This window comes from Larimichthys crocea, chromosome XX (assembly GCF_000972845.2).
Source record: "Larimichthys crocea isolate SSNF chromosome XX, L_crocea_2.0, whole genome shotgun sequence".
Taxonomy (NCBI): Eukaryota; Metazoa; Chordata; class Actinopteri; family Sciaenidae; genus Larimichthys; species Larimichthys crocea.
This window is the reverse complement of record NC_040030.1, coordinates 17,388,103-17,403,862: the sequence shown is the minus strand read 5'-3', so window position 1 is coordinate 17,403,862 and position 15,760 is coordinate 17,388,103. Positions and strand designations below refer to the sequence as shown.

At 42.5% G+C, this 15,760-nt stretch overlaps 3 protein-coding genes across 3 annotated transcripts; 1 reads left to right on the top strand and 2 right to left on the bottom strand.

The window, feature by feature from the left end:
• The first annotated feature begins 6,578 nt into the window (after window positions 1-6,578).
• Window positions 6,579-10,804, top strand: LOC109142258 (uncharacterized). Its single transcript, XM_019275328.2, has 4 exons — window positions 6,579-6,941; window positions 9,218-9,453; window positions 9,545-9,729; window positions 10,002-10,804. The coding sequence occupies exons 1-4, from the start codon at window positions 6,683-6,685 to the stop codon at window positions 10,771-10,773; spliced, it is 1,452 nt and encodes a 483-aa protein (XP_019130873.2). The 5' UTR covers window positions 6,579-6,682; the 3' UTR covers window positions 10,774-10,804.
• Window positions 10,620-14,065, bottom strand: LOC109141668 (G2/M phase-specific E3 ubiquitin-protein ligase). The gene is made up of 10 exons (XM_027291931.1): window positions 13,891-14,065; window positions 13,740-13,777; window positions 13,431-13,524; window positions 13,067-13,281; window positions 12,691-12,958; window positions 12,402-12,556; window positions 11,680-11,858; window positions 11,308-11,367; window positions 10,833-11,122; window positions 10,620-10,713 (listed from the first exon to the last, which is right to left on the bottom strand). The coding sequence occupies exons 1-9, from the start codon at window positions 13,960-13,962 to the stop codon at window positions 10,872-10,874; spliced, it is 1,332 nt and encodes a 443-aa protein (XP_027147732.1). The 5' UTR covers window positions 13,963-14,065; the 3' UTR covers window positions 10,620-10,713; window positions 10,833-10,871.
• A 660-nt stretch (window positions 14,066-14,725) lies between these two features.
• LOC113744112 (zinc finger BED domain-containing protein 4-like) lies at window positions 14,726-15,521 on the bottom strand. Its single transcript, XM_027272490.1, has 2 exons — window positions 15,391-15,521; window positions 14,726-15,163 (listed from the first exon to the last, which is right to left on the bottom strand). Exons 1-2 carry the CDS (start codon window positions 15,518-15,520, stop codon window positions 14,793-14,795), a joined length of 501 nt encoding a protein of 166 aa, XP_027128291.1. The 5' UTR covers window position 15,521; the 3' UTR covers window positions 14,726-14,792.
• Window positions 15,522-15,760: the final 239 nt, after the last annotated feature.

Genomic DNA, 15,760 nt, shown 5'->3' with positions numbered 1-15,760 from the left:
CACAGGCATTGTGGGCCAGCAGTGTGACCTGAGAGAGCCACTGAAGTGAAGCCAACGTGTGAGACAGCTGCTGCCAGTGATCCACTGAGACCTGATCTAAAAGTCTGATATAAACCGGCACTCTGCAGGTCTCAGACACCCACCATTACAAATTTATGCCCTCACAACCTCCCACTTGCTGTATGCTGTGAAAAGTCAGAAATAAACACCCAGATGTTCAATCAAAGTGTCTATGGAAGTTGTGTAAAAGTTATGTTAGCTATGATAATTGCTGCAGTGAGAAGACGGGGCACAGAATCAGGACTTGTCTCTCCTTGGCATTAGAAGTAGGATAGATTTGAGGCTGTTTATTCAAGACAAACACTTCTTCAGTGAAAGATACATTTGTATCTGCTTCTACATAAAGAAAGTGTGTCAGGTAGAATCTGTTAACACATCGAACTTCATCTTCATCTATCTGCTCTGTGTGTCGGAGAGGGAGCGCTATCAACTAATGAGAGTTACGTAGGAACAAAGTGTTGTGGCTGCTGCAGAAACAGAATGTCCTGAATGAACTGATGGACCGGAGATGTATCACCATGGAGACGAGCCTCTTTCATGTCATGAGTCACTCAAAGTAAATTGAATAATTGCCATTGGAGCTGTTTGTGTGTGTGTGTGTGTGTGTGTGTGTGTGTGTGTGTGTGTGTGTGTGTCACTGGCAAGTAATGGATTCAACTTAAAGAATAGAAGATAAAGTGTTTTTTATGCAGAGACAGAGACTGCTCTGCTGACTGATGTTTCCAGCTGTTCATTTCTTTAACTGATCCTTAGTGTCAGTTACACTGAGGATGTCAGTTACCTCTGATGGAAATAGAAGAAGAAATTTAAGAGCAAAACATTCATCCAGAATTTAAAAAGACAAACAGACAAACAAAAAACAAAGAAAAACACCAAACAACAACAATCCTGAACATAACATTACTAGAAAGTTTCTTATATTATGAGATAAATCATATCAAAGGCAGTGTTTAATATTCTTGTAAAACAATATTATAAACCACAATGTTGCAAAGAAAAACAGGAATTAAGAGAAAATTATAAAATGAAATTGATGCATGATCGAGTTATAATATTACAAAGAATTTAGTAATTCCAAATGAATTCATTTGGTGGGTGACATGGTGGTAACACTGTCGCCGCACAGCAAGAAGGTTTCTGGGTTGAACCTCGTCTGGGGAGTTTACATGTTCCCCCTGTGTCTGCGTGGGTTCTCTCTGCTTCCTCCCACAGTCCAAACACTAAACAGGTTAACTGGTGATTCTAAACTGCCCGTAGGTGTGAATGTGAGTGTGAATGGTTGCTTGTCTCTATGTGCCCTGTGATGTACTGGTGACTTAAACAAAAAATGAATTTTCCTGCAGGCTGGTGCTTCTGTTTGATAATATATAACATGATAATAACTGTCCGTAGGGGAAAGCGAAGAACAGACTCTTGTTTGACCTGTGTGACATTCCTGCCGATGGCCAACAGAACCACATGTATCGGATTTCAGTTGCAAAACACATAGAGTCGTTTAAATTACCTAGATATGGCCGGTGGATCAAAAATATTAGGGTGCACTACTGTAATACAAGCAGCAAAGGCCATGTGGTTTGTACCTCAGAGGCAGGAGTTCACAGCTTGAGTCATCCATGCTACCCTTGTGTTCATGTGGTTTTGGAAAAACTATACTGCTAGAAGGCCCATGGGCAGCAGCCCAACTGGCCTAGTTCAGGACTCATGATCGTCTGGAAATAGGAAAGCTGTAAATCTGATATGGTATGAGGATCACTGCTGCTTCTGGTCCTGTCTGCACTGAGGGTGCTGCACATGATACTCTCAAATCACAGCTTCAGCAGGTCAAACTTCTTCTTAGACGTGAGCAGATGAATGTGCAAAGTACGTGCAATATGCAAATCAAACCTGTGAATGTCATCAACAGTCATTTGATAACTTGACAACTATTCTGTCCATACGCTTCTCGTTTTTCGCTCCAGTCACAAAGCTGCTTCTCTAACTCACTTGATGTCAGCATCCTCAGATATTTCTTCAGTTACACTGCAGCCAGTGGCAGTCTGGCTTTATTAAGCCGTCGTTTGCTACAATACAACACTACCATTTGAGTAAAGCATCAAAATCAAGCAGCCCACATGGGGCTCATTGACTGGCCAGGTTATTATCCAGGATTTATAGACCACATTAGGCCACAAGGGTGGTTAGTTCATCCTCTATCTTGTTGGCATACCTATGCTGGTCCATTTCAACATGTAATTATCAAGTGTCAGACTAGATGTTTGTGTTCTCAGTACAATCATAACTGCAGGTATGGTAACAATCTGTAGATGCTGTTATAAACACAAAGCAAACACAATTTCTTCATGAAAAATTGAAAAACAAAATGAGATTTAATAATGTGCTCCAACATGTTCATTAATAGAAATTTCTGTCTCCATTATTCACTATTGGAAGAGCTGTTAGGTGTCCATTGTATGTCTGTGTTTGACATTGTATGTCTGTGTTGCTACATGTGTTACAAAGGGGGGAGGGGAAAAGATGTGTGGAATATTAATATAATTAATCAATTGATAAGAAAAAAAAAGGTTATTGTAAATTAGGAGACAAGTTCTTTTGATTTCAGGGGTAGAGCACACTGCCGGTGACCAGGAGAGAGGACAAAAACCATATGATGTGTGGTATGCTATACAATATTTTTATTATGTTGTTAAAATACAATATAAAATAGGTGAATATTTCAAACTGTTTTCTTTTAAAAACACACCAGTCGAATTTAAAATAGTCTATATACGAGCGGGTAGGTAACCTATACTAATGGTGCACCAAGTAAAATGGCCATCTGATGGCGTTCAGTCCTGGCGGCTGCCGCCGTCAGCGTCCTGGTACAGGTGCGGTCACCTGAGGTAGGAGAGGGTCTCTAGTCGCGTCCCGGGTCGATGATGTGTAGCTGCTTCTCCTGACCGCATCCAGGAAGTATCTAAAACACACACAAGAATGCCACAGCCAGTCGGGTGCCCACACGACACACTAACTACCGCGTAACGGCACAAATCCCTCCAGAGCGTTACTATATCCCAACGGTACTTACACGCCTGGCCGTACGTAGGTCGCGTTGGAACGCGACGCAACAGTTTGCCAAGCTTCTGATATCGGCTTATGGTCAGACAATAAGAGTGTGGGTTACAAATCCTCACAGGAACTCTGCCATCCCTTACCATCGTTAATGTCCGAGCCACCCCCACATTGTTGTTTTCTGGTAGTGCTTCCATAAGAGCGCAGTATTCCTTTCTTCCGGGGTCCCTCTTGGTCCGGCCCCACACTAGCAGCTCACTTTTTGGAGGGACTTTGATTATGCGTCAGCCAGCTGGTCGCACATAACCCAGCAACCCATCCTCTGTCATGGTGGCCTCGATACGACGGCAGGTGGCAAACGCATCTCTCCAGGCTTGATGGTTCTGTAAGTTCTGGGGGAAGAAACCAGACTCCTCGGACTGTTTAAAAAGAGCATCCCAGCATGACTTCACCACATTCATTCCGATGACAAGTGGGTGTGTACAGTGTTCATCTTTAGCAATCACAACCCCTCGTCTGGGTATAGCAATACCCTCCACCTCCATGTCAAACACAGCATAGCCTACGTAAGGAAGTTCAAGTCCATTAGCATCCCTCAATTTAAAAAATACAGGGGTTTTACCACACTTCATTTGAGGGAAATGTTGCTCAAAGAGACTTTGCTGCATCAGTGTGACTTGAGACCCAGTGTCCAACAATACCTCCAGTTTAACTCCTTCAATTTTAACTGGAATAGTTGGGCAATTTCCAATAAATGCTTCGGTGGCCCTATTCTCCTCTGGCGTACACTCAACCCCCGCCCCTCGGACCTCAGCAGCAGGGATGGTTAGTTTAAAGCTTGTTGCGAAGCTACAGCTTGTCTACAAAACCTTGCCATGTGGCCTGTTTGTCGACACCGACGGCAAATGGGCCTACCTTGCTCATCCCAACTGTTTGTGTGGGCAGGGAACCGCCATTGTTCTCTCACGGTTTGTACAGGGGACTGTGGTACAATGCCAAGTGGTTGGATGAGTGGTTTTATCTCCCTCAACAGTTCCTGCGTGATTCCGGCTATTTGTAATTTCACATCCTCCATTATCTCTCTCTTCAGCGTTTCTTTCCAGCTGGCATCCTGAGTTTGAGCAGACACATATGGGTTACTCACAGAAGCACATGTTACCTCAGGCCTTGAATTTCCACGCTCTGAATCCAGCAGCAGTGCTTCCTGATGGACAGCAGCAAAGGTCTCATCTGGGTTGCGGCGGACGTACACGTTGGATCTACGTGCACCCTCACGTAGACCCAACAGTAGCTGATCTCTCAAGGCAACGTCGGAGGGGGCGCTATCTGGGTCATGTCGCCACAACCTGCAATGTAGTTCTCGTAGCTTAAGGAGATACGAGGGCACGGTCTCATCCGGCCCTTGGACACAGCTAAAAAATCGAGACCTTAGTACAGGGATGGTAGTCTTATCACCATATAAGGAGTCTAAATACAAAAAAAACCTTGCGGGTTTGGTCCCTCTCGCCCTCTTCTAAAACACTAATCTGGCGTTTAGCCTCCCCAGCTAATGCACCCAGTACAATATCAACTTTCCTGGCCTCTGGTAACTCTTGTGCCCCCAGCAAACCCTGTATCTGTTCCTTCCAGACACTGTTTTTTAAATCATCACCTTGTCCGTTAAATCTGGGTAACCAAGGGGCACCAGGGTATACCAGCATCATCATGGCTGCCTCTCTTCCCGATCACTGTAGGTGCTCCAAAGCCCCGATCCTGCCGACAACGCCAAATGTTACAAAGGGGGGAGGGGAAAAGATGTGTGGAAGATTAATATAATTAATCAATTGATAAGAAAAAAAAGGTTATTGTAAATTAGGAGACAAGTTCTTTTGATTTCGGGGGTAGAGCACACTGCCGGTGACCAGGAGAGAGGACAAAAACCATATGATGTGTGGTATGCTATACAATATTTTTATTATGTTGTTAAAATACAATATAAAAGAGGTGAATATTTCAAACTGTTTTCTTTTAAAAACACGCCAGTAGAATTTAAAATAGTCTATATACGAGCGGGTAGGTAACCTATACTAATGGTGCACCAAGTAAAATGGTATGGAAAGCCGTTTGAGCATTTATTCAATATCCTTGATATCGGACTTAAGGTCCATGTACTAGTAAGCTTTTTGTCCTCACTAGTAAGACGATATTTCGCACTAGTAGAACTACTAGAGCACACTAGTAGAACGACTGTGTCTTACTAGTAACGTTTTTTACACTACTAGTGCCACTTTTGGCCTACTAGTTCGCAATCAAACCCTACTTGTAAACTACTGTGCTGCACTAGTAACACTACTACGCCCTACTAGTAGGCATGTGTCATGCACTAGTAGCCTCCTGGACCCTACTAGTAGCACCAAAATGCCCACTAGTAGCAATAGTGAGGCATTTTTGACCTCACTAGTACTACTAGTACGTACAAAAATGTCCACTTGTAGTACTAGTGAGGTATATTTTACCTTACTAGTACTACTAGTAACAGCAAGAATGCCTACTAGTAGTACTAGTGAGAGCCAAAATGTCCACTAGTAGCACTAGTAAGATGTTTTTGACATTACTAGTACTACTAGTGAGGGCCAAAATGTCTACTAGTAATACTAGTATGTCTCTTTCGACATTACTAGTACTACTAGTGGACATTGTGGCTCTCACTAATACTACTAGTGGGCATTCTTATTGTTACTAGTAGTACTAGTAAGGCCCAAATTGTCTACTAGTACTACTAGTAAGAGCCACAGCAACCACTAGTTGCACTAGTTGGGTTATTTTGTTCCTTACTAGTAGTCCTAGAAAGGGCAAAAGTGTCCACTAGTAGTACTAGTAAGGTGTTTTTGGCCTACTAGTAGTACTAGTAAGGGTCTAAATGTTCACTAGTAGAACTGGTGGAATAAAATGCTAATTGGGAGGTGGGGACAGCACATGCATTGAGGTTTCCTATTGGCTCTTCTGAAAGGATTCCACCCAGCAAAAACTTAACCCCATAAAGCCTGATGAGCTTTTACTGTTGTTGATGGTAATAAGAAGAACAATAATGATGTTATAATGTTATAATGATATCAAGGATGTCAGATATCTGATGTCCTGGATATGCATATCTGTGATATCTGTGATATCCGTGATATCCGTGATATCCTTGATATCAGTGATATCCGTGATATCCTTGATATCAGGGATATCCCTGATATCCCTGATATCAGTGATATCCGTGATATCAGTGATATCCTTGATATCCGTGATATCCTTGATATCAGTGATATCCCTGATATCAGGGATATCAGTGATATCCTTGATATCAGTGATATCCGTGATATCCTTGATATCAGGGATATCCCTGATATCAGTGATATCCTTGATATCCGTGATATCAGTGATATCCGTGATATCAGTGATATCCTTGATATCAGTGATATCCAAGAAAGGGGAATGTGGGCGTGTAAGGAAGCTGCCATTTTCACATTGATTGGTCCAAATTTCAGCCAATCAGTGACTGATCTGGTCATTACTTCAGGGAGCATTTCACAGAAGTTCAAGGACCAATATGGCGGACGTCGTCCTGAGACGCATTAGGAGACGATGTACAGCAATTGAAAGAGCATATCGCCAAGGATCTGCAGGTCAAAGAGAAGCGCACGCTATTGACATCTCAATTGCTAACCTGAGAAGAGTCGAAGACACTTTTAGCGCCGAGGCTATGCGGGATCTAGTTCAGAGCCTTACAGATCTCCGATCAGTCATCACGGAACCCCTAGCTTCAAATGCTCGTGCAGGTTTCCACGCTGCACCTCGTTTGCGTTCAGGTATGTTTCATTGTTTTGGTTTGCATATTTTATGTCTGATTTTAGCTTAAATGGAGTTGGATTTCTTTATTTATTTGACAAAAAATGTCAACAGCAGTTAAAAACATGGTTCTCTTTCATAATATTTCGCTCGATGTCTCACTATGGGATGCACGCCTCACTGCAGCCCTCAGAAGCATTAATCTCATTACGCCAATCCTGGTTTGGCTGGTGAACGTGTGCGTCCGCCATAGGTAGTGCCATCTACCTTAAATAGCCCATGCGGACAGCACCACGTCATTCAAGATAAGCACCTCTTCTCACTCGGAGCATATCTCGTGTCCTGGGCTAGCTAGCTAAACTGTCCACAGACGGATCTTATTTAGCTTATGTTTCTTTTTCTTCTGTTTAGCTTCTTTTCAGTGTCCAGTAGGAGTGATATTGTCATTCTTGCAGGACCTGATTGACAAAAGGAAAGCCTTCTCCACGGTGAAAGTGTACTTGGCGGCTATCGCCGCCTGTCACGTGGGGTTTGGCAAGCAAACAGCGAGCCGGCACCCGCTGGTTTGCCGTTTTATGAAGGGAGCGCGCAGGCTTCTCCCCGTGTCCAGACCACTGGTGCCACCGTGGGATCTGGCGGTGATTCTGGAGGGGCTTAAGGGCCCTCCTTTTGAACCACTGGAGGGGGCGAACTTGAAACACGTGTCTCTTAAGACAGTGTTGTTGCTAGCTCTGGCTTCGGCTAAACGGGTTAGTGACATCCATGCGCTTTCGGTGCATCCCTCGTGCGCTCAGCTCTTCCCCGGGGATGTAAGGATGATTTTGAAGCCCAACCTGGCTTTTGTGCCTAAGGTGGTGGACTCATGTTCTCCTATTGACCTTGTGGCTTTTGCTGCCTCACCGGGTGAGCAGCGGTCGCATGCGTTATGTCCGGTCCGTGCGTTGCGCACTTATATGGATAAGACAAGGGGTTTCAGGAGGAGCGATCAGCTGTTCGTCTCCTGGGCTAGTCCTCATAAGGGGAAGCCTGTCACGAAGCAGCGCCTGTCCCACTGGATGGTGGAGGCGATTGCTTTGGCTTACACGAGTCAGGGTTTGCAGCCACCTGCGGGCCTGCGAGCGCACTCGACTCGTGGCTTGGCCGCATCCTGGGCCTTATTCAGGGGAGTTTCTGTTCAGGATATCTGTGCTGCAGCGAGTTGGTCCTCGCCTCTCACTTTTGTCCGTTTCTATATGCTGGACGTCTCCGCTCAGTGCATGGCACGCGCGGTTTTGCTGTCCTGATTGGAACAGAGTACTTCTCCCTGTGGGTTGGTGGACGCTGGATAAGCTTGTCTGGCAATACGGGAGCAACCATATCCCATAGTGAGACATCGAGCGAAATATTATGAAAGAGAACTTTAGGTTATTTACATAACCCCGGTTCTCTGAGTAATATGAGTGAGATGTCTCACCAGACAACCCTTCTTGCTTGGGCGAGTGAGAAGAGGTGCTTATCTTGAATGACGTGGTGCTGTCCGCATGGGCTATTTAAGGTAGATGGCACTACCTATGGTGGACGCACACGTTTCACCAGCCAATCAGGATTGGCGTAATGAGGTTAATGCTTCTGAGGGCTGCAGTGAGGCGTGCATCCCATAGTGAGACATCGAGCGAAATATTATGAAAGAGAACCGGGGTTATGTAAATAACCTAAAGTTCTTTGGATACATTCACAAAATCACATTGAATCAACGTTGAAATATGGTCAGAAAGCTTGATTTATGGTTAAGGTTGAAAAGCTGTGACGGAGCTTGTACGCAGCGCATCCGCAGCCAATAGAAGCACACACATTATGATTCTGTCACTTAATAGTTCAAAATTTAAAATGTCATTGGGTAGGCATGCTTAAAAATGTCCAATGTAAGAAGCCATATTAATTTCATTTCCAGATATCCATCAATAAAACTTAATTGCATGTTATGTATTCTTTCTCATTTAAGAAGATCAGAGTTTATCACAATTTAGGAAATGACAGCAAGTGGGACATGAAAATAACAACATGAAAATCTATGGTAGTCTTAACCCCAGCCACACAGTCTACTGTATGCCTTGGTCCCATAATCTGATCAGGTTTAGGACTACTTGAGTGTGTAGGAAGATTAATTGTATAATGATACAAAAATATTATTATACAATTAACAAAATACTAAATGAATTAACTGGAAAAATTTAAAGATTGTCTGTTTCCACTTTAAGAACTTGGGTAACTATATTTTGACACCTAATTACTTAATTATTTTATTTCCATGTTTTAGGGAGACCAGGGAGACCTGCACTTGACGTTTCAAGAGAGCAACTTGAGCTGCTTCTTACTTCAGGCTTCACAGTCAGAGCCATGGCAAGGATGTTGGGCTGTTCCTCCTCATACCTGCATAAAAAAATGAAGTCTATCCAGATTTCGGCAAGAAAAAGATTCACTCCCATTAGTGATGCTAACCTAGAGGAGCATGTCAGGAGACTCCACAACCAGTTTCCAAGATCAGGCTCAGAAGTAAGCATACTACATATTCCCTTATAGGTTTTATCGTTTTTTTTAAATACAAAATTTATCTTAATTATCTTGAATTATCAACTCCATTCAGATGATGAGGGCGTACCTGCATGCTGAGGGGATTGTAGTGCAAAGAAGAAGAGTTCGAGAGACCCTTAACCGAATTGATCCAGCTGCTGCAGCCCAGAGATGGAGCCAGACTGTGGCTAGAAGAATGTACCATGTGCCATTTCCTAATAGTTTATGGCACATAGATGGCCATATGCGTCTCATTCGGTAATTGGGGGTCAACTCTTGTATTTTTTTCTGTAGTGGTAAAAAAGAATTAGGGAGCCATATTAAATTGGCAGTACAGACTCAATTTCACTGCATGTGTTCAAGTCCAGGTTTTGTACTCGCTAGCCCAGCTTTGTTTTGTCTGTTATCACATTCATTTTCCACATTTTTATAGCAAAGATTTTTCACAAATATTTTGAGTAGTTATGAATGTAGTGGCGCAAATGAAATAGAGTAATACATTATTCCATTTTATCCGTTATGTTTTGCAGGTGGGGTTTTGTGACACATGCTGGTATTGATGGCAACACCAGACTAATAACCTACATCAACTGCAGCACAAACAACAAAGCTTTGACAGTGCTGAGTTATTTTGTTCGGGCCACCTGTCGGTACGGGTTACCCTCCAGAGTCAGATCGGACCACGGAGGGGAGAATACTCTTGTGGCTCTTTTAATGAACCTTTTGCAGGGACAAGGAAGCCACATTACAGGTCGTTCAGTACACAATCAAAGGATAGAACGTCTCTGGAGAGATGTTTTCCAGCAGGTTGTGCACTACTTCTACCAACTGTTCTATTCATTTGAAGATGAACAAATATTGAACCCAGAAGACAACACTCATAAAATGGCACTACAAGTAGTTTTTAAACCAGAGATCCAGAGACGACTCAATTTATTTAAAAGTGCTTGGAACAACCACAGAATCAGATCTGCGAACAACCATACACCTACACAAATGTGGATGGAGGGAATGCTGTCCAACAGTGAACAGGAGTCAGCAGCTCTCAACAATGTCTTTGGAGATGACCCGTACAGTGAAGAAAGTCTGGAAGCTGCCTTGGCAAGACATGGCATACAGCTCACCCAGTTAGAGGCAAACAATGAGGACCTTGATCGAAGAGTGAGTGTGTCACAACCACCCTATAACCTGACCTCTGAACAGCAGCGGATGCTGCAAAATGCAATGGATGGAGCAGCAGACCTAAAGGAAAGGTATATGGTGTGTACAAGAGAACTTCAAAACTTTGTTCTAACAACATAATACAACCACTCAAACCTTCAGACTATGGATGCAGCAAGGGCTGCAATTAATGAACATACCATCATTATCTATGATTGTTGCATTCCTAATGTTGTGAACTAAACCTTTCCAAATCCCAATGAGTCTCTTGTGGCCTGGAAAAGCATCTCATGCAGTTTGTCCTCCTCTGTGATACCTCTTGGGAGGTAAAGGCACATTGCACAGGTAGATGCGTAGGGCAAACGACGCTGGCCTGCTTCCTGTTCATAGAAGTCAATGCAGGGCTTCCTGGGAAAGCCGAGGGCAGGGACTTCATCTGCTCCAGTGACAAAAATCAGAAGGTCTTCAAATCTCAGCTCTGTCACTTTGTCTGCCAACAAAGAAGTAAATTTCACTTAACATTTATATTCATGTCTAAAATCAAATCTCTGAGTTTGCAAGATGTGAAGCATGCAAATTTAACAGCTGAAAACATTTCTATGCTCTGTCAAACAACAAACCATTAGTCAACATTTTGCTCTAATAATTAAAGCTCCAACAAGGATTGAAATGTACCTTCAATCATGTTAAGAACCATCTCCCAGCTGAAGATGGTGTCCTCCTCTGCCTCACGATCAGGGCCGGTCCTAGCTATGGGCAATGTGGGCCGCCGCCCAGGGCGCATTCTCCGTGGGGGGCGCACGAACGCCCGAAAAAGCAAAAAACCTCGGTAATTTTCGAATCCGCTCATTAAGTTAGCGGAGCGGGGTGTTGACAAGGCAGAGGGGGGCGTCGGACAGACCTATGGGGGCGCACGCATCCAGGGGCGCACGGCGCAACCAGGGGCGCACGGGCGGCCGTTAGGGCGCCGGAGAAAATGTTCGCCTCGGGGGGGGGGGGGGGTTCGCCCAGGGCGCACATGTGGCCAGGACCGGCGCTGCTCACGATGGTTGGATCCTCTTGTGCTGTAGTTATACCTGAAGATGGCCTTGAAAGCTGCCTTTGACAGAGGTTCCTGCATGTTGGTGAACAAAGGCAGGAAGGCAATCCAGTTGTCCATGACCAGGTCCCACAGCTTCCCATATGCATTCATTCCATCTGTGAACTGGTGTATCATCTTGGCTGTTCTATAGACCAACAAAGATCAAACATGTGCGTTACTGTGCAGAAGTTTGGAGGTATTTTATAAATGTAATATTTGGGGGGCTGAATAATTCGATGATCAAAAATTATGTCACAAATTATTCTTACTTTATGCAGTGACGGTTTCTTAACTATAAATTCACAAGAGCTTGCCAGCTGCAGCGGCCATGAGCAGGAAAGAAAGAAGAACAAGCCCAGCCCAGAAGTACATCTGTCTCTAGTTAGACAAACTGATCCTAAGATGGAAGCTTCTCTTTTTTTCCTGGTAATTTGTAACATTATCATTATTATTTATGATCAATTTGATGCCTTGGAGAATAAAATTATACATCTCTGTCCAATACAAACAAATGTATAAATATTTCTCAGTGATTCCAAACTTTGTTAGTATATCAAATCTGTAGATACAGATTAAGTTTTTTCCCCCCCCATATTTACAAGCTAATGTCTTAGTGTAGAAAGTAATGTTTTCATATTGACAGTGTTTTTTAGTAATTACAACTGTAAAGCTTATTTCATGTGTTTACCTGAGAAAGATGTAGTGCTTCACTACGTATGCATAGATTTTCGGCATGTCTTCCACTGTAGCATTAAATATGCCTGGAATGCCACACTCTGCAATCCAGTCACCCAGGTCTTGCTGGAGTGCAGTCAGGTCCTCTGCAGTCTTGCACTGCTGGATCTGAGTGAGAACAATGGAGCTTGCCCTGTTATGGTTTACTATAAATGTAATGCTATTTCATGCTTTTGTCAACTTTGACCATAAGTAATAAATTGTTCAAAATCCCAATAAATATTAACATGATTATTAAGTACTTGTTTGAGTTTGCTTTGCACATCAGGGTCAGGCAGCACATGCGAGTCAAACTGCTCCAGTTGTGGCTCCTGGCCACACATCAGCTGGAAGAGGCTGGGATCCAGGGCTCTGATACATGGACCTCCATGTGCAATCGACCACGCAATGAGGTTGCCACCTTTGAAGTACTTTCGCTGCTCTAATGCTGCCTGGTCATAAGTAAAAAAGACCTGGCCAGCCTTTCCCTCGAAGATGCCAAGAGAGGTCTGTAGTTCTATCATCAAGAGTCTAGAACAAATCAACAGAAAAGACAATTTGTATCACTGTGCTGTTCATGAGAAAAAAAAAATCACAGTTGTTATAAAACATTTCACAAATTACTTGCAGTATTCAGACCTGAAAAACTCTCGTTGTGGTCCCCCCATATCATCTGCATCTTCTCCTACAAACTCTATCTGTGGCAAGTCAGTCCAGGAAAATGTGACCCTGGAGATGGCCTTAATGGCACTCTCCAAAAGCTTTCTCCTCCTGATGCAAATGATGGATATCTGGTCGTCAGAAATGTGTTCCTCTTTAAAAGTCCTTAGAATTGTGCAAAGATCCACTTCTTCCTAAAGGGTACAACATGTATAAAGAACACCATTAAATATCCAATTAATTTCATTTAGAGTATGCAAAATGCATAGTCATGAACAACTCTCGACAAAAATATTTTCCCAGTGTTATTCTCAGTGTTCACTGAGCAAAAATGAAAACCTACCAATGGAATAACCCCATTTTCTGAAGAAATGTCAAACATGTCGTCCTCCTCCCCATCTTCAGAATCATCAATGATAAAGTCATTGTCAGGAACCCTAAAAAAACAGATTTACAGTTTTACATATAACATGTCAAACTATTTTGAAATCAAACTTTTTTTTTGCATAACACTAGTACTGTACTGGGATTAATCTACTGATGTATTCTGACATTCAGTGTAAAGTCGATGTAATTATTGGGTATTGAGGCTATTCATGGGTGTAAAAAAGTGGTGTCACAAATTCCTGCAGTTTGTAAACCCCCTAAATACCTGTTAAGTGGTTCCAAACGTGACCTTCTGTAGAAGACCTTAAAAGTAAAATGTTGCATGAGATGATAATGTGTAAATATACCAGTATTTACAAAACATACTCAATGCTGCATTACAAAAACACACAACATAATGTCATGCTAAACTTTACCTCTGGGGTGCCTGCATTCAGCCACTGTGCAGAATCCAAACTTGTCTCCTGTTGATTGACAAGAGATACCATTTAAATCCAGCTGTCTTTTACTGAGCTTAGCTTTTAAACTTGAAAGGATGACTTTGTAATAAAGATTACTCCACATTAACATTTTTTTCACTTCAGTCTGAATGATCAAAAGTACATACTAAAATGTGTTATTTTTTTATAACTTACGAGTGATGGGTTCAAGTCTATCACTGGTGATGTTACATTAGTAGGGATGGGAATCTTCATAATCAAAGCGATACGATACGCATCTCGATACACTGCCAACGATTCGATACATTCAAGATTAATGAAATTGCCAGTGCTAAGATGCGATACGATTCTCCCACATGCTGCGATACGGTGCGATACAGTACGATTTAATTCTAATACAATGCGGTCCAGTGCGATACGATGCGATTCGATACGATACGATGCAATGCAGAAGAAAAGTGCACCATGGAATACAGAGTAGTTCAAGTTATGGCACTTGAAGCATTAAAGCTATGCCTTTTATTTTAAAACACATAAAGTAACAGAGTGCTTACAGGTTTCTCTGGAACTGTAGTACAAGTATAACCTTAAACAAAAAGGTTCCTCTTTAGTGCATGTTGTAGAACAACTCAAGACCTACAAAAGTTTAAGGTTTCCAGGTTAAGTTTTCAAAAGTGCATTTAGTTTATACAGGAGGTAAAACAAATAAAATGGGCTACTAAAAAAAAGATTAAGGCCAGGAGATTCCCTCCAATATAACAACTTAAAAAACCAACAAAGGGGCTCATTGCATTTTCCTCCAAATGTAAAATGATTCACAGTTATGAACAAATGAGAATAACAAGAGAGCAACAGTTCAGGCTACTGAATTGAAACATTTAACCCAGATGTGTCTTTTTCAAGTTCTTTTTAAGAAAGATCAATTGATCAACATGGTCAGGGTGCAAGAGACTTTGTTGGGCAGTAACAATATTGCCTGCACTGCTAAACACACGCTCAGAGGACACGCTAGTTGCTGGGATGGACAAGTAATCTTTGGCTAAAGATGAAAGGAGTGGTAGGACTGCCTGCTTTTTCCACCACTGCAACACATCACCGCCTAGTTCTAAAGAGTCTCTTTCTCTGTATTTTAAAATTTCATCCTTAGCTTTCTCCCTTGTGGTCTTCATTGGTGTTCTTGTGGTGACAAACTCTCCAAACAGCTGGTCCATGGCAGTCTTCTTTTTGGGAGAAGGCAAGACATCATCATCTATAGAGGACATGTGCAAGATTATTAGTGTTGAACAATACGAGCAGTCAACACAGCACAACACAACACACTGTTTAACAATAATAACATGTACATGCATTGCATACACCAACAACATCTTAAACTGTTGTGCTGTATTAAAAAGATCTGCATCTTTTCAGATAAAAGATAAATATTTTATCTATTTTAAATGAACAGTCTACTACTCAAGCACAGTCAAAACAAACCTCTTCTTTCTTCTATGCTGGGGCTTCTATCACCTCCTCCTTCAGCTGCCCCTCCTTCATCCAGTGCCCCTCCATCATCCAGTGCACCTCCTTCATCCAGTGCACCTATGCCTTTCATCTGACAAACCATATCAAAGTCAAATTGTATATTATTGTCAAAAATCTATGTAACAAGTGTTTGCACAGAAGATTGATATGAGACATTGACAATCTTACACACAGTGCCGTAAAGAAATACAACATAAATATACCTTATTAAAATTTAATTCAACTAAACATTAGACAACGACCAAAATTAACTAAGGTATTGAGCTAGTGTGTGTGTGTGTGTGTGTGTGTGTGTGCTGGTGTGTGCACGAAGATGAGATCT

What these genes read in the sequence shown, in the direction of transcription:
- LOC109142258 (XM_019275328.2), top strand. Translation starts at nt 6,683, where the DNA reads ATGGCGGACGTCGTCCTGAGACGCATTAGGAGACGATGTACAGCAATT. An exon ending in TGCACCTCGTTTGCGTTCAG is followed by an intron (nt 6,942 to 9,217) that starts GTATGTTTCATT and finishes TCCATGTTTTAG; the next exon opens with GGAGACCAGGGAGACCTGCA. An exon ending in TTCCAAGATCAGGCTCAGAA is followed by an intron (nt 9,454 to 9,544) that starts GTAAGCATACTA and finishes AACTCCATTCAG; the next exon opens with ATGATGAGGGCGTACCTGCA.
- LOC109141668 (XM_027291931.1), bottom strand. Translation starts at nt 13,962, where the DNA reads ATGGTATCTCTTGTCAATCAACAGGAGACAAGTTTGGATTCTGCACAG. An exon ending in TGAATGCAGGCACCCCAGAG is followed by an intron (nt 13,778 to 13,890) that starts GTAAAGTTTAGC and finishes TTTACTTTTAAG; the next exon opens with GTCTTCTACAGAAGGTCACG. An exon ending in TGCAAAGCAAACTCAAACAA is followed by an intron (nt 12,557 to 12,690) that starts GTACTTAATAAT and finishes GTTCTCACTCAG; the next exon opens with ATCCAGCAGTGCAAGACTGC.
- LOC113744112 (XM_027272490.1), bottom strand. Translation starts at nt 15,520, where the DNA reads ATGGTTTGTCAGATGAAAGGCATAGGTGCACTGGATGAAGGAGGTGCA. An exon ending in CAGCATAGAAGAAAGAAGAG is followed by an intron (nt 15,164 to 15,390) that starts GTTTGTTTTGAC and finishes TGTCCTCTATAG; the next exon opens with ATGATGATGTCTTGCCTTCT.